The sequence below is a fragment of the Leucoraja erinacea genome, chromosome 20 (genome assembly GCF_028641065.1).
Source record: "Leucoraja erinacea ecotype New England chromosome 20, Leri_hhj_1, whole genome shotgun sequence".
Lineage (NCBI taxonomy): Eukaryota > Metazoa > Chordata > Chondrichthyes > Rajiformes > Rajidae > Leucoraja > Leucoraja erinaceus.
In genome coordinates this window covers 7,370,181-7,396,690 of record NC_073396.1, presented here as the reverse complement: position 1 = coordinate 7,396,690, position 26,510 = coordinate 7,370,181, and the positions used below count along the sequence as shown (strand labels likewise).

Here is a 26,510-nt window from a genome sequence, read left to right as displayed (position 1 = left end):
TATCCCGACCCTGTTTCACATTGTTCTCACTCTGCAAGCAGATCACTATAAAAGCTGTCGGAGGAACTACAGTCGCTGGTAAACCCCGAAGACAGACACCAAATGCTGGAATAAGGAATCAGCGGGCCAGGCACCGTGTTCTATTGATCAAGGAGCAGAATTAGGCCATTCGGCCCATCAGGTCTACTCCTCCATTCAATCATGGCTGATCTATTTTTGCCTCTCAACCCCATTCTCCTATCATCTCCCCATAACCCCTATCACCCGTACTAGTCAAGAATCTGTAATTCGCCTCCTTACAAATATCCATTGACTTGGCCTCCACAGCCATCTGTGGCAATGAATTCCACAGATTCACCACCCTCTGACTAAAGCATCTCTGCCAAAGAGAAATAGGTATCAGTCTGAAAAAGGGTCTCGACCGGAAACGTCACCCATTCCCTCTCCCCCGAGATGCTGCCTGTCCCACTGAGTTACTCCAGATTTTTGTGTCTATCTTCGGTTTAAACCAGCATCTGCAGTTCCCTCCTGCACAAGTACACTTTGATACTCATCCAAACTTGAGAGGGTCTCTGGTCTTTCTCAGGCTGGGGACAATTAAATATCTATTTATTGGCCGAAAGATGTGCCAACTAAGAATGCAACCTCTCTCCCCATTCACACGCACATCACTCTCATTATTCTCCGCAATAACACAGAGATAAAGCAGGATCCATGGTCATAGAGAGATGAAACAGACTCAATCAATGTTAAAACATGCTTTGGTTCATCTTCTGTCTCTCACTCCTGACGTTTGGGCACCTTGTTGATGAACGGGGGGGGGGGGGGGGGGTGGGGGGGGGGGGGGGGCAGCACGGTGGCGCAGTTGTAGAGTTGCTGCCTCGCAGCGCCAGAGACCCGGGTCCAATCCTGATCTGGCTGCTGCCTGTGCGGAGTTTGTAAGCTCTCCCCGTTTAGAAGATTGAGGGGGGATCTTATAGAAACGTACAAAATTCTTATGGGGTTGGACAGGCTAGATGCAGGAAGATTGTTCCCAATGTTGGGGAAGTCCAGAACAAGGGGTCACAGTTTAAGGATAAGGGGGAAATCCTTTAGGACCGAGATGAGAAAAACATTTTTCACACAGAGAGTGGTGAATCTGTGGAATTCTCTGCCACAGAAGGTAGTTGAGGCCACAGTTCATTGGCTATATTTAAGAGGGAGTTAGATGTGGCCCTTGTGGCTAAAGGGATCAGGGGGTATGGAGAGAAGGCAGGGATGGGATACTGAGTTGGATGATCAGCCATGATCATATTGAATGGCGGTGCAGGCTCGAAGGGCCGAATGGCCTACTCCTGCACCTATTTTCTATGTTTCTATGACCTGTGCGGGTTTCCCCCGGGTGCTCTGGTTTCCTCCCACACTCCAAAGGCGTACATGTTTGCAGGTTAATTGGCTTTGGTGAAAAATTGTCTAATAGTGCAGGTGATTGTTAGCTTCTGCTACTATTACACCGTTCTTTGAGGCAATATAAGGTCATGCTTGTGCAGAACCTTTACCTTTAAGACATCAATTCTTGCTGAACAAACACACACACACACACACACACACACACACACACACACAGAAAGCAAACAAAGCCTTGTAATCTGTACTCTTTATTGCCTGAGCAGATGGCGAGTGAAATAATGCAATAAAATTCCCTGGGACAAACAGCTAAGAGTCCTGTGGTAAGGCTAGGATCCATTAGCACAAACCCCCCTCTGTTGACTTTAGCAGTCCTACTGTGGTGACTCTGAATGGAATACCTAGACTATCACCGAGCTGATATACTAATCCACAGATAAGGGAACTATGCCCAGCATTAAAACAACAGCAATTAATCTTAGTGCCAAGAATTTATTAATTGTTCCACTGTACCTTCATGCTTTTAGAAATGGCTCGAGAATTACAAATGGAACTTTCATACCATTAACCCTTCTCCACGTCTTATTTTAATTTTTAGTTTAGTTAAGATATACAGCCTGGAAACAGGCCCTTCGGCCCAGCGAGTCCGCACCAACCAGTGATCACCCTGTACACTAACACTATCCTACACACACACTCAGGACAATTTACAATTTTTACCGAAGCCAATTTACCTACAAAAAAACCTGTACGTCTTTGGAGTGTGGGAGGAAACCGGAGCACCCAGAGGAAACCCACGCAGGTCACGGGGAGAACGTGCAAACTCCGTACACACAGCACCCGTGGTCAGGATTGAACCCAGGCCTCTGGCGCTGTAAGGCAGCAACTCCACCATTGCCCTATAAACCTGCATTATATAGCACTTAAAATGTTTACCTGAGAAACATCACATCTAACATGACCGAGCCAAAAAGGAAAGTGTTCGAATGGATGACCAAAGATTAGTTACATATATCATAAGGTCAGAAGAAATAGGCAGGAATAGACCATTCGGCTGAACATTTTCCCCTCTCAATCCTGCCCTCCCCACAACCTTTGACGCCCTTACTAATCAAGAACTATCAATCTCCGCTTTGAAAATACCCAATGACGGCCTCCAAAGCCACCTATGGCAATAAATTCCACAGATTCGCCACTGCCTGGCTAAAGACATTCCCCTGCATCTCCATTCTAAAGGTACAGTATGTCCTTTTATTCTGAGGCTCTGCCCTCTGGTCCTCGTTGTCGTGGTGGCTCTCCCTTGAGGTCGAGGATGATGGTCTATGCTCTGTTGTTTTTATGGACTCTCAGGTGGCTTATGAGTCCAATCCTGGCTTTGAAAGTTCTTCGGCATTCAGGACAGGTAATTCTAGACGGCAGATCGGGTTTTGGTTGTTGCTGCCTCTCCTTCCGTTTTCTTCTCTTTTCTTCTAATTCTGCGTATCTCTTGGTTTCGAAGGTCACTGTTCCTTCTTGGATGATGGTTCGCCAGAGTTTCCTGTCCTTGTGCATTGGTTTCCCAATTGTCGATGTCAATTTGCACATTTCTTCATGTTGGCTTTTAAGGCGTCTTTGAATCTCTTCTTTTCCATCTGCCTTCTTTAAGCTGGGAGTTAAAGGTTTGCTTTAGTAGACGCTCGTCCTCCATCCGAACAACATGACCAACCCATCTTAGTTGGTTCTTGATGACGAAGACTTCGATGCTAAATGTTTTCACTTCAGTCAGCACGTTGACGTTGGTTCTTCTGTCTTCCCAGCTGATATTTAAGCTGCTTCTAAGACATCGTTGATGGACCTTCTCAAGTGTTTTCAGATGGTGCCGGTATGGCGTCCAGATTTCTGATGCATACGGGAGCGTTGGAATCACCACTGCCTTGTACACTAACATTTTGGTGTCTGTTCGGGTGTCACGATTCTTGAAAAACTCTCGTTCGAAGACGTCCAAAAGCTGTTCCAGCACACTTAAGATGATGTTGGGCCGTATCATCAAGGTCAACATCGGAGGAGAGGTGACTTCCAAGGTACGGAAAGTGATCCACATTTTCCAGGGTTGTTTCACCAAGTTGAATTGACGGTTCTTTCCGATTTGTCTCAGTTGGTGATGATTGGGAGATAACCTGAGTCTTCTTGGAGTTGATGGTAAGTCCAAGTTTCGTGTATGCAATGTTGAAGGCAGTCGGGATCTGTTGCAGATGATTTTCTGAGAGAGCTGCAACACAGTTGTCGTCTGCGTATTGGAACTCGATGTGGGAGCTCGCAGATGTCTTTGTTTTGGACTTGAGATGGGCAAGATTGAAAAGTCTGCCATCTGTTCTGTAGACAATTTCCATTCCTGGATGATTGTCGCAATGACGATGGTGAACAGTGTTGGGGCAATCGCACATCCCCGTATCACTCCGGATCTGACTTGAAACGGCTCCCAGTTGCTGTTGTTGGCCATGTCTTTGGCAAGCATGTCATCGTGGAGGGGTCTCAGGATTCAAATGTACTTTTCAGGACACCCAAAGGTGGATAGGACGTCCCATAAGAGTTCCCTTGATACCGAGTCGAAGGCCTTAGTGAGGTCGATGAATGCCATGTACAAAGGTTGAAGTTGTTCACGACATTTTTCCTAGTCTCTCCCACTAGTGGAAACATCCTCCCCACACCCACTCAATCTCTAGGCTCTTCATCATTCGCTAGGTTTCAATGAGATCTCCCCCCCCTCATCCTTCTAAAGTGATGAAACACAATGTTCAAGAAGGAACTGCAGATGCTGGAAAATCGAAGGTAGACAAAATTGCTGGAGAAACTCAGCTGGGAACGGCAGCATCTATGGAACAAAGGAAATAGGCAACGTTTTGGGCCGAACCCCTTCTTCAGACTACCTTGTGATGAAACACCTCCACTTAGATCTTGATACATTCCACAGATATTAATTCTACGGCTTATTTTATTTAGAATTAATCCTTCCTGCCTCTGCCAAGCCTTTAGAATTAGAGCCTGGCTTTTGACTAGTCCCAGCTTGCCTTTTAATGGGAGGAATAGATGGTCACATTCTTTGGAGAATGAAGTGAGACAAATGTAATATCTCAAATATTGGCCTGAAGACACAATACAAAATCATCGCCCTCTAACCTTTCCCGCAACCCAGCTGAAATTACAATTTTTCCTCTCTTCTGGAAAATCCTATTAAGTTCGGGCAGCAGTTCCAACAAAGTTGTTGATTGACCCAAAGTTCAGTCTGACTTTACTAGGGCTGTGTCTTGAAAAGCAATTACGTTTTGAGTTTGACAAAATATAGCGGAGACCAACTTTTCCTCCTGGGATAAATAGAGTTCTATCGTATATACGATATCAATTGTATATACGAGACGATATCAATTGTACTTACAAGCATATGGTGCAACAGAACCGTAGAAATTAACTGTTTCAGGATCGGGTGAAGGGTGGTCAATAGCTATTTCTCCTTCAGTCCCCTGTTTTCTCTCCTCTTTTTCTCTCTCTATTTTCTCTCTTTTCTTCTTTCCTTCACCTCACTGTTCGATATTTTTCCACTATTCTCTTTCTTTTCTTCCACTTTCTGCGGAAAAAAAAAAAAAAAAGAAGTTGTACGTAAAATGTAACATGTCAATATATATTAGGTATCTACAAGGTACCACATTATTGTACTTACTTCTAATCTATATATATATAAAAGTCTGTGGCTGGCGCCTGCCGTCCGGCTGCCAGCTGCCTTTCTTCCTTTTGATTCGCTGCTCCTTCCTGTCAGCTTCCAACACACTTCGAAACAAAGTTGCAAGACAGGAACACTGAACTTTTCACTGCTGCAGCAGGCAGCGGAGGTGCAATTGAGGGAGGCAGGGGAGTGCTGGAAACTTACATTTGGCAACGGCTTCAGTTCCATTGGAGGAGACGGGTGCATGGTGGAATATTGGGTTGGGGGAATCACACCATTGGGGGAGCAGACCCAACGGGTCTGCACTTGGTCTAGTAACATTTAAAAATATATATATATATATATATATATATATATATATATATATATATATATATATATATATATATATACCGAGCGGCATGGTGGCGCAGCGGTAGAGTTGCTGCTTTACAGCGCCCGAGACCCGAGTTCGATCCCGACTACGGGTGCCGTCTGTACGAAGTTTGCACATTCTCCACCGTGACCTGCGTGGGTTTTCTCCGGGTGCTCCGGTTTCCTCCCGCACTCCAAAGACGTGCGGGTATGTAGGGTTAGTTGTCTTCGGTAAAATTGTAAATTGTTCCCTAGTGTGTGTAGGATAGTGTTCGTGCACGGGGCGATCGCTGGTCGGCGGGGGCTCAATGGGCCGAAGGGCCTGTTTCCGCGCTGTATCTCTAAACTAAACTATTACACGCTGTTCACCCTAAATTTGAAAAATAAATGGAAAGGCACAGAATCAAAATGTTCATCACTAACTAGTTACATCACAGGCCTATTTCAAACAATTCAGCACAGATTGATCAAGCCTTTTGGCCCATTCCATAGTGAATTAATTGTGTGTGCACACGCAGGAAACGTTACCTCACCCTGTCATAGTTAAAGCAATTTTGGGGGGTGAAGGAAAATGGAGAGTGTGAAGTATTTGCTTTTTCATAATATCTATCACAAGCTCAGAACATCCCAAAGCCCCATCCAAGATATGTAGGTCGCCACGATGCAAGCCGGTTCACAGAAGGTCACACCACCATGACGGTGATAATGGACACAAGTTCTGATTCATGTTCATAAGTTCATATGTGATAGGAGCAGAATTAGGCCAATCGGCCCATCGAGTCTACTCCGCCATTCAATCGTGGCTGATCTATCTTTCCCTCTCAACCCTATTCTCCTGCCTTCTTCCATAACCCCTGACACCTGTACTAATCAAGAATCTATCTATCTATGCCTTAAACATACTATGTACATTAACCATATAACATATAACCATATAACAATTACAGCACGGAAAGAGGCCATCTCGGCCCTACAAGTCCGTGCCGAACAACTTTTTTTTCCCTTAGTCCCACCTGCCTGCACTCATACCATAACCCTCCATTCCCTTCTCATCCATATGCCTATCCAATTTTTTGTTTTTCTACAGAATTCCACAGATTCATCATCCTCTGACAAAATAAAATTTTCCTCATCTCCTTCCTAAAGGAACGTCCTTTTATACTTGTGTATTCCATTGCAGTAGTTTTGCTTGGGGGGGGGGGGGGGGGGGGGGGGGGGGTGGGAGTGATGTTTGCCTTACACTGGGACAAAGCTTCAGCACTTTTTTAAGCAATAGAGTAGAGAAGAACTCTAACGGTAGAGGTGCTGCCTTACAGCGCCAGAGACCTGGGCCCGATCCTGACAAAGGGTGCAGACAGAGTTTGTACGTTCTCCCCGTGACCACGTGGGTTTTCTCCGGGTGTTCCGGTTTCCCCCCACATCCCAACGATGTACAGATTTGTAGGTTGACTGGCTTTGGAAATAAAAAGGTCCACTGCCCCTAGTGTGTCGGGGGTAGCACTAGTGCACGGGGTGATCGCCGGTTGGCTCGGACTCGGATGGGCCGAAGGGCCTGTTTTCGTGCTGTATCTCTAAAGTCTAAAGGCAGAAAATGCTCTTTTTCTAAACGGGGAACTATCCGAGTGGGTGGCACCTACATACCGGGGAATCCACGTTTGCATTTAATTAACGGTGTCCATTTTGCTCAGAATTACACTGCCTTCCAGCGTAGTGTTTGTCTACAATTTGTAAGGTGAGCTCAAAGTCTACAAACCACACACTTTTCCAAACCCAGACAGACACACCCATCCCGTCTTCTGTAATTATACGGAAGTGGCTTCACACAGACTAATCTCGGGCACAACACAGTTCAATATATCTGAAGTTGTGCCAGACTTCTCATCCCCAATATTATTCCTCAAACCATGTGGTAACAGAAACTGCTAATTAACAGAGAGTCTGCGCATACCCAAAACAGTCTTTGAAAAAATCTCACCCTTGTTCTTCTGAAGTCTGTAAAAATAACAATTGTGTACCAGCAATTCTTCTGGCCTAAGTTGGTGGGTGAGGGGGGGGGTGTGCAAACCTGTAGAATGTTATGTGATAGAAGGTTGTGAGATAATTTCCCATAGTCTGCATCAGTCGTTTAAAGTGATCAATGAATAGGTTTCAATAGATTCAATGAACAGTCTGAAGAAGGGTCTCGACCCGAAACGTCACCTATTCCTTCGCTCCATAGATGCTTCCTTCACCCGCTGAGTTTCTCCAGCATTTTTGTCTACCTTCGGTTTTTCCAGCATCTGCAGTTCCTTCTTAAACCTGTTCAATGTGTAGGAAGGAACTGCAGATGCTGGTTTACACCGAAGACAGACACAAATTGTTGGTGTAACTCAGGGGGCCCGGCAGAGAAATGAAATCGGTGATGTTTCGGGTCGAGACAACCTCATTGGCCTGATCAATGCTTTGGCTCGCTGCCGCTGTGTGTTACCTTAGCAGTTTGACACAACAGGTTGGAGATGCTTGGCCGATCAAAGTCTGAAGAAGGGTCTCGACCGGAAATGTCACCTGTTCCTTTTCTCCAATATAATTAGAAACATAGAAAAAAAGGTGCAGGAGTAGGCCATTCGGCCTTTTGAGCCAGCACCGCCATTCAATATGATCATGGCTGACTGATCATACCCCGTTCCTGCTTTTTCCCCATATCCCTTGATTCCTTTAGCCGTAAGAGCTAAATCTCTCTTCAAAACGTCCAGTGAATTGGCCTCCACTGCCTTCTGTGGCAGAGAATTCCACAGATTCACAACTCTCTGGGAGAAGAGGTTTTTCCTCATCTCAGTCCTAAATGCCGTACCCCTTGTTCTTAAACTGCGACCCCTTGTTCTGGACTCCCCAAACATCGGGAATATTTTTCCTGCATCTAGCCTGTCCAACCCTTTAAGGATCTTATATGTTTCGATACGATACCCTCTCATCCTTCTAAATTCCAGTGAATACAAGCCCAGTCGACCCATTCTTTCATCACATGTCAGTCCCGCCATCCCGGAAATTAACCTGGTGAACCTAAGTTGCACTTCCTCAATAGCAATAACGTCCTTCCTCAAATCAGGAGACCAATACTCCAGGTGCGGTCTCACCAGGGCCCTGTACAACTGCAGTTGGACCTTCTTGCTCCTAAACTCAAATATGATAATAAAACAGTCTTGGCTCTTGACTAAATTGCCCCTTGCGTGCGAATGAGAAAGTGGGATAACATAGAACAGGTGTGGAGGGGTTCGATGTGGACTCTGTGGGAAGAAGGGCCTGTTTCCATGCTGTATCTCTAAACTATAATGAATGAAATCGCCTTGCCAGCGATATCCATGAATGAACGGTGAATGAAAACCAATGTTGTTTCGAATCAAAAATTCCATTTCAACATATTCATCTAATCTTTGTCGCCCTGCCGCAAGCCAGCCAGGGGTAATAAAATGCTATTGTACATTTAACAACACGTTGTATAATCTGCTGCAGGTGCCTGGGTCTTATCGATGCTTTGGCCGGTTGCCGCTGGCTGTTATCTCAGCGGTTTGATACAGAAGGTCGGAGATGCTTGGTTGGGTCTGATGTGTAATCGGAGCTGGCAGTTGTGAGGCAATAATCGGGCTATCTGGTTCCAATGGCGGCGGCACACAGTTTAATCAAAGCTCAGTCAAGTGAGATAGGGTTGGTAACACGCCCCACAAACACTGCTGTGACTCACAGGCATTCAAGTCTTATCAGCCTTGACACACGCTAGGAGTCTGCTCAATCACTGCAGTGGACAAGACTACAGGGGTGTTGCCTGCCATGTGTAGATTATAGTTAACCATTACATTTCAAAAGCCCTGATCCGCAAGTGGGTTGTTTCCAGAGCCCAGGCCAAGAAATTCCACAGGGTTTGATGTTAAGCGGTAATAATTACACGTCGATTTCACTGATCTACAGATGGCAGGACTTCCCAGCTGTTGTCAGGCAACTGGACCATCCTACCACGAGAATATAGAACGGTACTGTGCAAGAACAGGCCCTTCGGCCCACAATGTCTGTGCCGAACATGATGCTGAGACCATCACTTATCTACCAGCACATAACCCATAACTCTCCGTTTTTAAGAGGGAACTGCAGATGCTGGAGAATCGAAGGTTACACAAAAAAGCTGGAGAAACTCAGCGGGTGCAGCAGCATCTATGGAGCGATGGAAATAGGCAACGTTTCGGGCCGAAACCCTTCTTCAAACGGAAGTCTGAAGAAGGGTTTCGGCCCGAAACGTTGCCTATTTCCTTCGCTCCATAGATGCTGCTGCACCCGCTGAGTTTCTCCAGCTTTTTTTGTGTAACCCATAACTCTCCGTTCTCTGCATATTCATGTCCTTATTCAAAAACCATCTCCACCTCACGCTGCCTCGGCAAGGCCAGCAGCATAATCAAGGACGGGCCGCACCCTGGCCACTCCCTCCTCTCCCCTCTCCCATCAGGCAATAGGTACAGAAGTGTGAAAACAAACGCACACCTCCAGATTCAGGGACAGTTTCTTCCCAGCTGTTATCAGGCAACTGAACCATCCTACCACAACCAGAGAGCAGTGTTGAACTACTGTCTATCTACCTCATTGGTGACCCTTGGACTATCCTTGATCGGACTATGCTGGCTGGCTTTACCTTGCACTAGACGTCATTCCCCTATCATGTTTCTGTACAATGTAAATTGCCCAATTGTAATCGTGTTTTGTCTTTCGCTGACTGGTTAGCATTTGTACACGGGAAAATAAACAACATTGAACTGTACAGAACAGGACATGTTTAAAGCAACAGACTAGTTATAACTGTGCTCCTAAGTTAAGCCACTCCTCACACAACTGACTTCCAATATCCCCAGCCTCTGTGGCCAACACTTACTTCATCCTTGAGTGTTGGAAAAATCAAAAAGGAGATATGAACATTTATATTCTGTACCTTTGCGTGTGGAACAAGTTACTAACATGTTAAAAGGACGTCGTACCTTTTTGAAGTAGTTCAGGAGGAATTTATTTTGTCAGAGGGTGGTGAATCGGTGGAATTCATTGCCACAGAATGCTATGGAGGCTACGAAATTGATGTTCTTAAGGTAAAGATGACACATTCTTGATTAGTACGGGTGTCAGAGGTTATGGGGGGGAAGGCAGGAGAATGGGGTTGAGAGGGACAGATAGATCAGCCATGACTGAATGGCGGAGTAAAACGGATGGGCCGAATGGCCTAAATCTGCTCCCATTAACTTATGAAGATGATAATAACATGTTTAAAGTACGTACCTTTGGGAAGGCGATAAGGAGGAATTTATTTAATCAGAGGCTGGTGAAACTGTGGAATTCATTGCCACAGACGGCTATGGAGGCCGTCAATGGATTTTTTTAAGGTGGAGACTCCTGATTAGTAAGGATGTCAGGGGTTATGGGGAGAAGGCAGGAGAATGAGGTTGAGAGGGAAAGATAGAATGGTGGAGTAGACTTGATGGGACGAATGGCCTAATTCTGCTCCTATGACATATAAACTTATTTTATTCCCTCCCTATCCACGTGTGCGTTCATACTTCGATTGAAAATGGAGAGGGGAAGCATTTAGAGTCAGAGAGTCTTACAGCGTGAAAACAGGCCCTTCAGCCCATCCTGCCCACACCGGCCAACATGACCAGCAGCAATGTAGAATTATCTCAGACATTCATTTTTTACCGAGTGGCCTACTCCTGCACCTATAGTCTATGTATCTATGTAATAACGTTTATTCACCCGTTCCTTCTCTCCAGAGATGCTGCCTGTCTAGGTAAGTTACTCCAGCTATCCGTATCCACAGTATCTTCAGTTTAAACCAGCATCTGCAGGTCCTTCCTACACAGATGAATGAGAAGACAGTCTTGTCATTCTGATGTGCTGTACAAGTGAAAGAAGCACATCTCCTTGGCAGGAGTGAGTCAGATTCAGATAACATGGGGACACATCCACACTTGCCAAGCAAGACTAGAGATGTTTTGCTTTAACAATGTTGTACGGGGAATGGGAAGACCACTTTGATCCGAGACCATTATAAACAGCTGAACGCTGTGTGCTTGAGATAAGCATTCAAAAGCAGAGCGAGACAATTAGTAAAGTATACAATTTCATCCAGGAACTTCTCCTTGTGTGGCAGGTTTGGCGCCAAGCCTTATGCGAATTCTTTGTGTATAGAATGGGATATGAATGAATTCAGTCAAAACCTCTGATCACACAAAACCTCGCGTTGAAAACTGCTCGTAAGTTTGCTGTGTACATGGAAATGGCATCTGAGAATGCACGGTGGCGCAGACCCGGGTTTGACCCTGACAACGGGTGCTTGTCTTTACGGAGTTTGCACGTTCTCCCCGTGACACGCGTGGGTTTTCTCCAAGATCTTCTGTTTCCTCCAACACGCTGAAGAGGTTAATCGGCTTGGTATAAATTGTTTAAATGTAAAATATTGTCCCTAGTGTGTGTAGGGTAGTGTTAATGCGCGGGGACCGCTGGCCAGCGTGGACTCAGTGGGCTGAAGGGCCTGTTTCTGGGCTGCATCACTAAACTAAATGCAGCAGAATTTTTCACTGCCCATAAACGGTATGGCTGTTTAATCTTTAGTTTAGTTTAGTTTATAGATAGAGTGCGGAAACAGGTCCTTTGGCCCACCGTGTCCATGACGACCAGCGATCGCCCGTACGCTAGTTCTTTCCTACACACTCGGGGCAATTTACAGAAGTCAATTAACCCGCAAGCCTGTACGTCTTTGAAACGTGCGAGGAAACCGGAGCGCCCGGAGAAAACCCACGCAGGTCACAGGGGTCGGTTCAGGCAGCACCCGCAGTCAGGATCGAACCCGTGTTTCTGGCGCTGTAAGACAGCAACGCAACCACTGCGCCACCGTGTCCCACCGACTGTAGTTTACAGTAGCGGTCTGGATGATAAAACTACCCAAAGTATTTGGGGGACTTGTCCTCATCACAATGACCACCATTTACCACAGCCAGTGAAACATTGTGAGGCGGGTCTCAGCTTTCAACTAACCCGATGTGATGTGTACATTGGGCCACGATTACACAGGACTGACGGCCTTTGGACATATGGCCATACCTTGCCAACAAATACATGTTCCTATGGTTCCAATGTGTCGAGGTGCAACTTGAACTGATCGATGAAATTATACTGTTGTATCTGCAAAACCACATCATAACATAGAGTCTTAGAAACAAGCACTTAGCCCCACATCGACCAACACGTCCCATCTACACTAGTCCCACCTGCCTGCGTTTGACCCATATCCCTCTAAACCTGTCCTATCCATGTACCTTGTTTCTTAAATTGTTTCTTGCAATAGCTCCCGCCTCAACTACCTCCTCTGGCAGCTTGTTCCACCTCATGTGTGAAAAAAGTTACCCCGCAGATTCCTATTAAATCTTTCCCCTCCTCACCTGAAACCGATGCCCTCTGGTTCCCTGACTCTGGGCAAGAGACTCTGAGCGTCTACCCGATCTATTCCTCTCATGATTCTGTACACCTCTATAAGATCACCCTCATCTTCCTGCGCTCCAAGGAATAGAGTCCCAGACTGCTCAACCTCTCCCTATAGCTCAGACCCTCCTGCCCTGGCAACGGCTCAGCACTGTTTAAGATGTATTTATTTTTGTTAAACTAAGGTTAAAAGATGTAGTTTTGCTGGCGCATTGGGTTTTTAGAATAATTATGGATCTAACTTTTGTCTCATTATGTTCCGAGTGAATAGCCTTGACCCTTGATTGTGCTGGGCCCAGGTCATCACCATGGCAACCAGCTTTAAACAGGCCTCAACTCTTCTTATAATGATGAAGCCTGCTGCCCCACTCTGACAAATGTCACGGGCGTTCGAATCCAATGGGCGACTGTTTAACCAACGATAAATCCCAAAACGTAGCGGTCAAAGTGGCAACAGCCTTGAACAACTCACAGACATGAACCACAATGGGACAACCAAAGCCATTCAGCTTCACTTTGAAAGATGGCTCGGCATTCTTTTGGTTCTTTTGTGCCATCTTGGGATCACTCTCGATCCTCAAGGCATCTCACTCCCCAGCCCCTTAGACACCCCCGTGTCCAGAGACCTTCAGTCTCCTTCATTGTGCTCAGAGGAAGACCCAAGGTCCGTCTGTTCCGCACCGCCTGTTACAAAGGAGACGGCAGGTACGTGGAACGCACTGGGTACTCGTCCCACCAGCCCACATTGTTTATTCCCATTTCCAGCAGCCACGTTAAGGACATGGATAGACAAGGACACGGGCCGGGACCCTTCTCCTTCAGAAGAAGAGCGACGGGGAAGATACACAGTGAAGAATATAGTTCTCAGGTAGATTAAAAATGATGGAGTAACTCAGCGGGGCAGGCAGCATCTCTGGAGAGAAGGAATGGGTGACATTTTGGGTTGAGACCCTTCGTCAGACTGATCCGTCTGAAGGCCATATGAGTGAAGAAGGGTCTGGACTCGAAACGTCACCCACTTCTCCCCAGAGATGCTGCCTGTCCCGCTGAGTTATTCCAGCATTTTGTTTCTCCTTCGATTTACGGCAGCAACTGCAGTTCTTTCCTACACAATATAGGAACGCAGCGTCGCAGCGCACTAGATCCAGAGACTAAAGGGTCTGTCCCACTTGGCCGTCATTAGCGCCTCTATTACGCGCCATATGTAAAATAGGTCGACGCGTCGTTACGCGCGATGTCGTGTGCAAATCACGCGTCATCACGCCGTCTGTTGCGCGTGCCGTCGTTAGCATACCCTGCGCGGCGCGGCGATGTAACCATGCATCACCACGCGATACACGTGAGACGTCGGGACGCCAGCGTGCGACGCCAATCTGTCAGCATGCGTACGCGATGCGTCACGCAGGTAGCGCACGAAGATTTCGTTACTCTACGAAATCCTGGAGCGCCGCGCCATACCGCGCGCCACCACATGCGATCCCACGCCTCACCATGCGCAACGCATGCGCACCCCACGCGTCACGACGATTTAGCAAGAGTAAGGGGCGACACAGTGGTGCAGCGGTAGAGTTACTGCCTTACACCTCCAGGGACAGATTCGATCCAGACTACGGGTGCTCCCTGTACGTTCTCCCGGCAGCTGCGTGGGTTTCCCTCCCACATCCCAGAGACGTGCGGGTTTATAGGCCAGTTGGCTTCCGTAAATTGCTCTTAGTGTGTGGGATAGAACGAGAGTGCGGGTGACCACTGGTCGGCACGGACTCGCCGGGCCGAAGGGCCTGTTTCCACGCTGTATTTGTAAAACTAAAGAGTATTGCCGGGTAACATTTGGCATGAGCCCAGGGTAAGGTCTGTGGATAGGTGGAAGAAATACTTTAAAGAAGGAGGGAGATGCCGGGAGCAGACAAAGTTGACAATGACAATCTGCCACCGTTTATTACTGAGAGGAGAAACATTTCCTGTTGAGTGGTGCCCCCTGGTGCCGAAGGTGGGAGTTTGACTTGACAAATATAATTAAATCTCTCATATTATCCTGACCTGTAAACTCTGCTGGGTTTCTGCCGATTGGTTGGCAAAATTATTGAGAGATATCTCTGCAGACTTATAGACACAAAGAACTGAAGCTGGAATCGTGTGTGTGTGTGTGTGTGTGTGTGTGTGTGTGTGTGTGTGTGTGTGTGTGTGTGTGTGTGTGTGTGTGTGTGTGTGTGTGTGTGTGTGTGTGTGTGTGTGTGTGTGTGTGTGTGTGTGTGTGTGTGTGTGTGTGTGTGTGTGTGTGTGTGTGTGTGTGTGTGTGTGTCTGTGTGTGTGTGTGTGTGTGTGTGTGTGTGTGTGTGTGTGTGTGTGTGTGTGTGTGTGTGTGTGTGTGTGTGTGTGTGTGTGTGTGTGTGTGTGTGTGTGTGTGTGTGTGTGTGTGTGTGTGTGTGTGTGTGTGTGATGTGTGTGTGTGTGAGTGTGTGTGTGTGTGTGTGTGTGTGTGTGTGAGTGTGTGTGTGTGTGTGTGAGTGTGTGTGTGTGTGTGTGTGTGTGTGAGTGTGTGAGTGTGTGTGTGAACGTATGCATGTGTGTGTGTGATTGTGTGTGTGTGTGTGTGTGTGTGTGTGAGTGTGTGTTTATAGTTCAGTGTATATTATATATATATATATGGATATGGTAATCATAGATAATACAATACATAAATGCTTCCAACTCGGGTAGAATGGAACAAAGGGAAAGATTCCGAGCACCCAATACAGTTCTCAGCATTGTTTATGTTCATAAATCACAGGAACAGAATTAGGCCATTCGGTCCATCGAGTCTACTCAGTCATTCAGTCGTGGCTGATCTATCTTTCCCTCCTAACCCCATCCTCATGCCTTCTCCCTGTAACCTATGGGCTACTCCTGTACCTATTGTCTATTGTCTATTGTCTATTCTCTTGCCTTCTCCCCACAATCCCTGCCTCCCTTACTAATCAAGAGTTTGGCAATCTCTGCCTTAAAAATACCCAATGGCTTGGCCTCCACAGCCGTCCGTGGCGATGAAGTCCACAGATTCACCACCCTCTGACTACAGAAACTGCCCCTCGTCTCCTACCGAAAGGTACTTTGTAGTGCATTACTTCCAGAGACAAAGTCCAATGTCCATAATGGAGGTGCAGGAGAATTGGGCAGTACCCGATCCCATCCATTGAATGAATGAATGCATGAATGAAGAGTCATAGAGTGATACAGTGTGGAAACAGGCCCTTTGGCCCAACTTGCCCACACCGGCCAACAATGTCCCATCTACCCTAGTCCCACTTGCCTGCGCTTGGTCCATAACCCTCCAAACCTATCCTATCCATGTACCTGTCCAACTGTTTCTTTAACGATGGGATAGTCCCAGCCTCAACGATCTCCTCTGGCAGCTTGTTCCATACACCCACCACCCTCTGTATGAATAAAATGACACTTTAATCTTTGTTCTGCATGCCACACACAAGGTTCGCAAAGAATCGCCATGTATAGAGTGTCGACAAAGTTACAACATGTTCAATGTAGACCCGACAGCCCCTCTTTGTTCCCTGAGTGACCACCCCATACCGAGTTCCTCTTTGTTCGGCTCATCCTCGACCGACCTCTGGCACTCACCTGGCCCCGCCCTATCATAGGTAATGTTTGCCCAGTCCCATTATTCATGGTTCTCGTGTGTTTCCCTTCCTCCACGGGCCACACGGTGGCGCAGCGGTAGAGTTGCCACCTTACAGCGCTTGCAGTGCCGGAGACCCGGGTTCGATCCCGACTACGGGTGCTGCCTGTACGGTGTTTGTACTCTCTCCACGTGACTGCGTGGGTTTTCTCCGAGACCTTCGGTTTCCTCCCACACTCCAAAGACGTACAGGTTTGTAGGTTAATTGACTTGGGTTTGTATACTTGGTACAAGTGTAAATTACCCTTAGTGTGTGTGGGGTAGTGTTAATGTGCGGGGATCGCTGGTCGGGGCAGACCCGGTGGGCTGAAGGGCCTGTTTCCGCGCTGTACCTCTAAACTAAACTGAACACTGCTACCCTGTGCAGAATGGGCTGTTGGAAAGTCTGGCTGTTAGTGTTAGGTCGCACTCCGTGTTGTCTGAATCCACAAGCGTAGGGAAGCCAGTTGGAAGAATTAGTGTAGGAAGGAACTGCAGATGCTGGTTTAAACCAAAGATAGACACAAAAAGCTGGAGTAACTCAGGGGGACAGGCAGCATCTCTGGAGAGAAACATAGAAGGAATGGGTGACATTTCGAGTCGAGTTACCCTTCACCAGACTGATTCTCCAAACTTCCCTGGATAAATTAGTTGACTGAGCAGCTGCCTGAGACCCAGCTTCGATCCTGACCTGTCTGTGTGGAGTGTGCACGTTTTCCCTGTGACCACGTGGGTTTCCTCCAGGTGCCCTGGTTTCCTCCCACATCCCAAAGACGTGCAGGTTGGTAGGTTTATCAGCCTCTGTTAACATTGCCCCTAATGTGCAGGGAGTGGATGAGAAAGGAAGGTAACATTGAACTAGTGTAGACGGGTGATCGATGGTCGGCACAGACTCGATGGGCCGATGGGACTGTTTCCATTCTGTTTCTCTAAACTAAACTAAACTAAACTAAACTAGATACAAATTGAAAATTAATTCACAACTTGCATGCAGCACTATACAAAACAATATATATTAATTAATTTAGTTGGGCATTTTTGTGTATTTAGGTGTAGGTTGACAATAATGCAAAATGAATCTTATTTTGTGATGTTGGCTTCAGACTAATTGCATTTGTTTCCTTCCCTGCAGCACCAATAAATGATTACAGCACACACTGTAATTTGATAATATTGGATGTGTTTTAGTTCGTGCTAGAGGTAAATGTGAGACCAAATTCGGTTACAAAACAATTCAATCGAACTAACTCATTGTTGTTTTTACGGAGCCTATCATAATGTCACGGAGTTTGTACGTTCTCCCCGCAATCTGTGCGTGTTTTCTCCGAGATCTTCGGTTTCAATAGACAATAGGTGCAGGAGCAGGCCATTCGGCCCTTCGAGCCAGCACCGCCATTCAATGTGATCATGGCTGATCATCCCCAAGCAGTACCCCGTTCCTGCCTTCTCCCCATATCCCCTGACTCCGATATTATTAAGAGCCCTATCTAGCTCTCTCTTGAAAGCACCCAGAGAACCTGCCTCCACCGCATTCTCTGAGGCAGAGAATTCCACAGACGCGCCACTCTCTGTGAGAAAAAGTGTTTCCTCGTCTCCGTTCTAAATGGCTTACCCCTTATTCTTAAACTGTGGCCCCTGGTTCTGCACTCCCCCAACTTCGGGAACAAGTTTCCTGCCTCCAGCGTGTCCAAACCCTTAATAAACTTATATGTTTCAATAAGATACCCTCTCATCATTCTAAACTCCAGAGTGTACAAGCCCACACTCCCACACTCCAAAGATGTACAGGTTTGTAGGTTAATTAGCTTGGTATAAAATGTAAAATTGTCCCTGGTGTGTGCTGGGTCGTGTTAGTGTGCGGGGATCAATGGTCGGCACGGTCTCGGTGGGCCGAAGGGCCTGTTTACGCGTTGTATCTCTCAACTAAAAAACTAAACTAAGAGTGTTATTTATTAATAGATGTTAATTGAAGACCCACAATCGAAGATCGGTTGGAGACAAATTATAGGATGATTAAAGAATTAGTCCCAGGTTATTTGGAGAATAGCAGTAAGAGTTGGTGGATTCAAGATAGATTTATGAATGGTAAATCTCTTAAGAGTTTTGAGTTAGCAACTAAAGAAATACATTAGGGTTCAGCAGTAGATGTGATATACTTGGCTTTCAGAATGCATTTGATCACACAAGGAGTTAACAAAAGCTGTTATCCAGACTGCACTTTTCATAATAAGTGTTAGTGTGCAGGAATATAGGATGATAGATAGCACAGGGCAAGAAGGATGGATCATCCGGTCTATCTCTGGTCAATGGGTTTATGGCAATTGTGTTCAATTTTGGGGTGACAATGCAAGCTTCGAGACGCCGTCTGGAAACAGGCCCTTTGGGCCCACCGACCAGCCATCAACCATACGCTAGTTCTATCCCACACACACACTGGGGGCAATTTACAGAAACCAAAAAAATTATAAACCAGCACGTCTTTGGAGTGTGGGAGGAAACTGGAGATCCCAGAGGAAACCCACGCAGGTCACGGGGAGAACGTGCAAACTCCACATATACAGCACCCGGGTCTCTTGTGCTGTAAGGCAGCAGTTCTCTTGTGCCGCCCCATAAGCTGCAGAAGCTTGCGGCAGGTTGGGATAAGAGCTGATCAAGTGGCAATCATTCACTGCCCTGCAATTCCAACGCTACAAACATGACATTTTTTCTTTAGTTTTAATTTATAGGGTGATTTCACGAAAGGTCACTGGAGCGTAGATCCGCACCCACGTGACTGAAAATCTCAAGTGGAGGACATACTAGACATCCGGTACATGTTAGTGGATGGGAAAACACGCTCCAGAGACTTTTCGTGAAATCACCCTATAGATACAGCATGGTAACAGGTCCACTGAGTCTGCTCCGAACAGCAAACGATCACTAACATTATCCTACACACTCAGAACAACTTACAGAAGCCAATTAACCTACAAACCTGGGGTAGACACAAAATGTTGCAGTAACTCAGCTGGTGAGGCAGCATCTCTGGAGAGAAGGAATGGGCGACATTTTGGGTCGAGACCCTTCTTCGAGTTCGGGTCGAGACCCGAAATGTTGCCCATTCCTTCTCTCCAGAGATGCTGCCTCACCCGCTGAGTTACTCCGGCAATTTGTGTCTACCTTCAATTTAAACCAGCATCTGCAGTTCTTACTTACACACCTACAAACCTGTACGTCTTTGGAGTGTGGGAGGAAACTGGAGTACGTGGAGAAAAACCCACGCAGGTCACAGGGAGAATGTACAAACTCCGTACAGACAAGCACCCGTGGTCGGGATCGAACCCACATCTCTGGCGCTGTGAGGCAGCAACTCTCCCGCTGCGCCACCGGACCGCCCCTCTTAAATGTTTAAAAAAGAAAACAGGGGGCAGGTTTAAAATATCTCCGTCTCCTGGGCCATCTGAACAGTGGCTTTGCAGAACCTCGAGGGTGAGATGGATTATGACAGGGGCATCAAGCAAGGTTGCAATTCAGTATTTTCCTCCCTGGCCTCTGACTATAATAATCAGAAAAGAGAGTTTCATGCTGTTTTCGAAACATCATCGGGCATTCATTTTATAAAGTGCTCTTTTTTGTAAGGTTGGTTTTGCAACTCTCCTGTGCAAGTTCTTTCATTTGTGACCTTTGCTATTTGCAGGATTGGCATGGATGGAAATACTTGTGTCATTTGCATTATTATTCATTTATTGAAAATGGATAATTCCACAGGGATGGGGAGGAAAGGGAAATTGTACAAGGACACCAAAAATAGCAAAAAAAACACGGATATTTTTGGAAACTAGAAAATAAATTCCTGCCATTGCAGTGTGAAATTGGAATCATATTCTGCAGAAATATCTCCACATTTTTAATATTATTTCAACAAAAATGAGTTTCACTCCCATATTGTCATCATCGGTGGTCACTCGAAACGAGTGTGACTGTCCTGTTTTAGGAATCCTGTGCGTGGCTTTGTTTAACGTGGGGAGACTGGTGCACAGACAGCCACCACACGGTCCTTGACAGATCTGGGTCAGGATCCAGTGGCATGGAGTCCAAGATGACCGGAGACCCTTTTCTGCTGCAGCCTTCATCTGCCTTCCCAGCCGTTGTGACGTTAGCTCCACTAAGGTCAGCCATCGTCCTCCGCCTGTTCCACCGTTGAGGTCTTAGTTGAATTGCTCTATGTCAGAGACCTCCCCCCATCGACCTTACCGCCATGGGTGGCCCTACCGGGAGCATAGCTCCAGACGGCATCGCTCTCAGGATCTCAGGTCCACACGAGCTTCTCCACCACGACAAGGTGACAATCCACGGAGAAGTCACATGGATTGTCACCTTGTACTTACAAGATACAAGATACAAGATACATTTATTCGTCACATGTGCCAGATGACACAGTGAAATGAAATTCCCATACAGCCATACAATAAAAAAAGGGACACAACACACTATAGAATTTGACATAAAACATCCCCACACAGCAGAATCAAAGTTTCCCACTGTGTGGGAAGGCACCAAAGTCAGTCTCTTCCTCCACTGTTCCTTGTGGTCAGGGCCTCCCCAAGCCCTCCGCAGTTGCAGCTACGGGCAGCCCGATGTCCAGGACCGCTCGCCGGGGTGATACAAGTCCGACGTCTGGGCTGCGGGACGTCCTCAGCGGCGTGGACACCAGAGTCGGCCCCCTCCTACCGGAGTCGGCGGCTTCCAACTTGTGGTGGGTATATGGAACGAGCTGTCAGAGGAGGTAGTTGAGGCAAGTACTGGAACAGCATTTAAAAGACACTTGGACAAGTACATTGGTAGGAAAGAGTTAGAGGGAGATAGGCCTCTGATAGGCAGGTGGGACTAGTGTAGCAGTTTAGTCTATTGGCGGGTATGGGCAAGTTGAGCTGAAGGGCCTGTTTCCATGCTGTATCACTCTATGACTCTAAACAGGACTAGCTTAGATGGGGCATCTTGGTCGGCATGGATGAGTTGGGCCGAAGGGCCTGTTTCTGTGTTGTATGTGTATATCTCTGCGCTTCCCATTGGAGCCACAGGACTAGTTTTGAACAAAGTCACAAAATGCTGGAGTAATTTTTAATTAACCATAACTTCAATACTTCCAACAATAATCAATTCAAACATGACAGAAGTCGCTTTGCATTTTCATTGACAGACGCAAAGTGCTGGAGTAACTCAGCGGGTCAGGCAGCATCCCTGTGGAAAACGGAGAGAGGTTTCAGTTTCAGTTTAGTTTATTGTCCCGTGTAAGTGAAACGCTTTTGTTGCGCGCCAACCGGCCAGCGGAAAGACAATATGTGATTACTGATTGGGGGAAATGAAATTCTCTCTGCTTTCTTGTCACAGACAGTGGAGTTACGAATTCTAAGGACTTCAGGAAATCCAACAGCGCCGTCGAACCGGCTATCGTGGGTCCTGGAGGGAAATCATTGTTTGTTTCCAGTAATGTGAATAAAGTGTCCTTGTCTGCCAAGATTAAAAGCCCAACATCCAGAACCTAAGTGATGCAGTGGTGGAGTTGCTGCCTTACAGCGCTTGCAGCACCAGAGTCCCAGGTTCAATCCCGACTACGGGTATGGGGTTTGTACGTTCTCCCCTTGACCCGCGTGGGTTTCCTCCGAGGTCTTCGGGTTTCCTCCCGCACTCCGAGGACATACAGATTTGTAGATTTGGCTTGGTACAAATGTAAATTGTCCCTAGTGTGCGTGGGACAATGTCCGTGTAGTGTTAATGTGCGGGGATCGATGGTCAGCATGGACTCGGCGGGCCGAAGGGCCTGTGTCCGCGCTGCATCTCTAAACTCAAAAGATCAAAAATAAAGATTTGGGTTAGAGTCTTGAAGCGGTGCTCCCCGGTATCGTACAGGACCAGGCCTTTGCTCCTATCGTTCTGGAGTGTCACCTCATGCAAGCTGTAAAATGGATGTCACATGCAACAGTCTGTGCTTTATCATTGAATTGAACCAGAATTAGCAGCTCCCCACTTAATCCTGTCGGGGAAGATATTCTAGTCAGGGCTTTATTCCAAAAGCCTTCATATCATTAGAGAGAAATTATTTCTCACATGGGATGTTGATTGAATAGCCATTACAAATAACGTCTCTGTCTATACTCATTGTATCAAACATCAAAACCAATTCTGAAAAATTATCCAATCTATCTTTTTTAATGCCTTATTGTAATTCATCTAAATTGAGTCTGTCTTGTCTTCATTGCCAGCATATAGACTCACTGTCTTATTTTCCACAATTTAAAAAAAAAATCTTTTTTATTTAGTTTTCAGGACATAACAAAGTGCAAAGTTGTCTTCGAGCCTGCACCGCTAAAGTGCAAAGTGCAAAGTTGTCTATTTGTTACAGACAGAGTGTGTGAAAAGAATAAATAAAACACAACTGATGCTAACATATAACAGGAAAACAACAATAAAAGAAAAATGAGATACCAAAAATAATCCCTCCCCAGTCACTGCCAGCGAGCATTTGCAAATATCAGATTGTCACAACAATAATCCACGATAAATGAATGGGTAGACTGTTAAGCTGTTAAACTGTGCTTGATGATCAAACATTTATATAGTCTGGAATGCATTTTAAAAAGGTCCCCACGCTTTTCCACAATTTTAATCAAGATATTAAGAGGGGGTCAGATTCTGGCATTTTTAATCTATTAATAACTCCAATCCAGTTTGTATGCTGAGATCCATATTTGAATTTGTGTGCTTAAATTAGTAAATAAAATGAGGGGCATAGATAGGGTAGACAGTCAGAACCTTTTCCCCAGGACATGTCCTACACTAGAGGGCATAGCTATAAGGTGAGAAGGGGAAAGTTTAATGGATCTGAGTGGAGCAAATCTTTTTATACAGAGGGTGGTGGGACTGGAACACACTGCTATGGGTGGTGGTAGAAGCAGATGCAATAGTGGTGTTTAAAAGGCTTTTGGAAAGGCACACGGCAGTGCAGGGAATAGAGGGATTTGGTAGATCATGGACAGGTAGATGAGATTGGTTTTACTTGGCATTATGTTCAGCACAAGCGCTGTACTGTAGTGCGCTATACGGCTCGATGTTTTATGTTCCATCTTCCTTGCTGAGCCTCTGGTGGTAGCTAGAATCCATCACTTCATTGCTTGATCCCAGAAGGCTTACAAAGTGTTCTCGTCCCTTCGAGCACTTAAGTGTGGAGCTGCTGGGAGGAAACTGTCCCTGAATCTGGAGGTGTGTGTTGTCACATTTCTGTCCCTCTTGTCCCTAGTGTGTAGGATAGAACTAACAAATGGCTTGGTGCAACTAGGTGGGCCGAAGGGCCTGTTTCATGCTGTATCTCTAAACTAAACTAAACTAAACAGGCAGCTAGCATCAACATTTTACGGCTCCAAGCACTTAGAAACATAGAAACATAGAAAATAGGTGCAGGAGTAGGCCATTCGGCCCTTCAAGCCTGCACCGCCATTCAATATGATCATGGCTGACTTCATGCTTTAATCCCTCTGTAGTCATAAGGTCATAAGGAATAGTAGAATTAGGCCATTCGGCCCATCAAGTCTACTCTGTCATTCAATCATGGCTGATCTATCTCTCCGTCCTAACCCCATTCTCCTGCCTTCTCCCCATAACCTCTGACACTTGGCCACGTTCCTTAAGCATGGAACTGCATTGACACTTGTAGACATGTCCGATGGAATCCGACGCTCGCTTGCAGATTACACTTCAGCAACCGAGAGATCCAGCAGTCCTTGGCGGACAGAGTGCAAGAGTTCGTCAGGCTGGGGGCTGCCTGCACCGTGCATACAGACGCTGTCCTTCACACCCTATGTGTTTGCCTGCTTCAGGGGGCGCTGCCGTGCCAGGTCCCCCAGCTGTGCCGACGTTTCATAGTTCTCTAGTCACCCGTTATACTGATCTTTACACTTTAGAGACATAACGCAGAAACAGGCCCTTCGGCCCACCGAGTCCATGCCGACCAGCGATCGCCCATTCTTACTGGTTCTATTCTATCCCACTTTCTCAGCTGCTCCCTACACACTGGGGGCAATTTACCTGCAACGTCTTTGGAAGGCGGGAGGAAACCGGAGCACCTGGAGGAAACCCATGCAATCACAGGGAGAACATGCAAACTCCACACAGAAAGGTCAGGATCGAGCCCGGGTGTCTGGATCAGCTTTTTTTTGTTTAGTTCAGTTTATTGTCATGTGTACTGAGGTACAGTGAAAAGCTTTTTGTCACTTCCTATCCAGTCTACAAATACATGTTTTACAATCGAGCCGTCAACAGTGTACAGATACAAGATAAAGGGAATAATGTTTAGTGCAAGATAAAGTCCAGTAAAGTCCGATTGAAGATAGTCCGAGGGTCACCAATCAGGTATATGGGAGGCCAGGACTGCTCTCTATCACAAACTAGAGAGCGGCCCTGAGCTGCCATCTACCTCATTAGAGACCCTTAGACTATCTTTAATCAGACTTTACTGGACATTAACTTGCACTCAATGTTATTCTATTCATTCACAATAACTGGCACAGTGGCGTGTTTAAGAAGGAACTGCAGATGCTGGAAAATCGAAGGTGGACAAAAATGCTGGAGAAACTCAACGGGTGCAGCAGCACCTATGGAGCGAAGGAAATAGGCAACGTTTCAGGCCAAACCCCTTCTTCAGACTGAACCTGAACACATTGAGTCTGAAGAAGGGTGTTGGCCCGTTTGGCTCCATAGATGCTGCTGCACCCGCTGAATTTCACCAGCACTTTTGTCCACCTTCGATTTTGCAGCATCTGCAGTTCCTTCTTAAACACATGTCGCCAGGGGTCGCCTGTATGGTTGTGAGAGGTCTCCTGTGGTTGTGAGAGGTCCCCTATGGTTGTGAGAGGTCTCCTATGGTTGTGAGAGGTCTCCTATGGTTGTGAGAGGTCTCCAAAGAGTCGTAGCGCCTTTCTGGTCGCCGCTGAATTTTCGACACGTTGAAACTTTCTGCGACCGATCGCGGGTGCCAGCAGTCGCCCGTAAAGGTTGCGTAAGTGGGACAGGCCCTTTAGTGCTTACATAGTCAGACAATCGGGAGCATCAGCACAATGTGAAGTTGGATGATGCCATGTCCTTTCAGAATGAAGGAAAATCAGCACAAAAAGAAAAATACTGCTAGTGTGGAGATTTTTTTTTTTGCGGGTGACACTGTTACAAATGTCAGGCTTTGGCAAGCATTTGTACACAAGCTGCGGCTTTATGGTGAGGCGCTCGTGTGTGATGCTCAACAAAGCCAACGCTGCAGGGTGGAAAATATGATCAGACATAAGGACAATAAAATATCTCCGACGGGGAAAAAGGAAAAATCAACGACGCGCCAGGCAAAGTGCTCGCACAGCGTGAGAGCAGCGGTGATTAAAGTCATCCGCTGCACTGTTTGGGGCAACACTCACACCTATGCGGTGGTCTGCAAAATAAATTATAGTCGACACTGCCCCTCGTGAACAAAGAATCACTTTGCAATCTATCATGGTTAGCGTGCACAGGAAGGCATTAGTTTAAAACATAGACAGGTTCCTTGCATCAGTTTGAAGAAGGGTTTCGGCCCGAAACGTCGCCTATTTACTTCGCTCCATAGATATTGCTGACCCCGCTGAGTTTCTCCAGCATTTTTGTGTACCATCGATCTTCCAGCATCTGCAGTTCCCTCTTGAACTCCTTGCACGGCCCAGTTGCCTCTGAACTGCTCAGAGTGAAGGAAAGCTGAGAAGATTTGGCGTGAATCCCCAGAGCTCTGCTGAGTCGGCATTTCTCTCTGGGATGGCTGATGAGCATTGTATAATCGTTTGTAGACAAAAATGCTGGAGAAACTCAGCGGGTGCGGCAGCATCTATGGAGCGAAGGAAATAGGCAACGTTTCGGGCCAAAACCCTTCAAACGTTGCCTATTTCCTTCGCT

At 46.5% G+C, this 26,510-nt stretch overlaps 1 protein-coding gene across 3 annotated transcripts in view; it reads left to right on the top strand.

Moving 5' to 3' along the window:
• grifin (galectin-related inter-fiber protein) overlaps positions 1 to 26,510 on the top strand; it is a 64,110-nt gene that overhangs the window by 20,426 nt on the left and 17,174 nt on the right. The window contains exon 1 of one of the 3 annotated variants that reach the window (XM_055651126.1): positions 10,193 to 10,536. The exons of 1 other annotated variant lie outside the window; for it this stretch is intronic. In XM_055651126.1, coding sequence (XP_055507101.1) covers positions 10,508 to 10,536 — 29 coding nt within the window. In that variant the 5' untranslated portion in view covers positions 10,193 to 10,507. Of the gene's footprint in view, positions 1 to 10,192; positions 10,537 to 21,691; positions 22,169 to 26,510 lie in introns of those variants that run through there. One more of the 3 variants, XM_055651128.1, reaches the window with a different exon arrangement.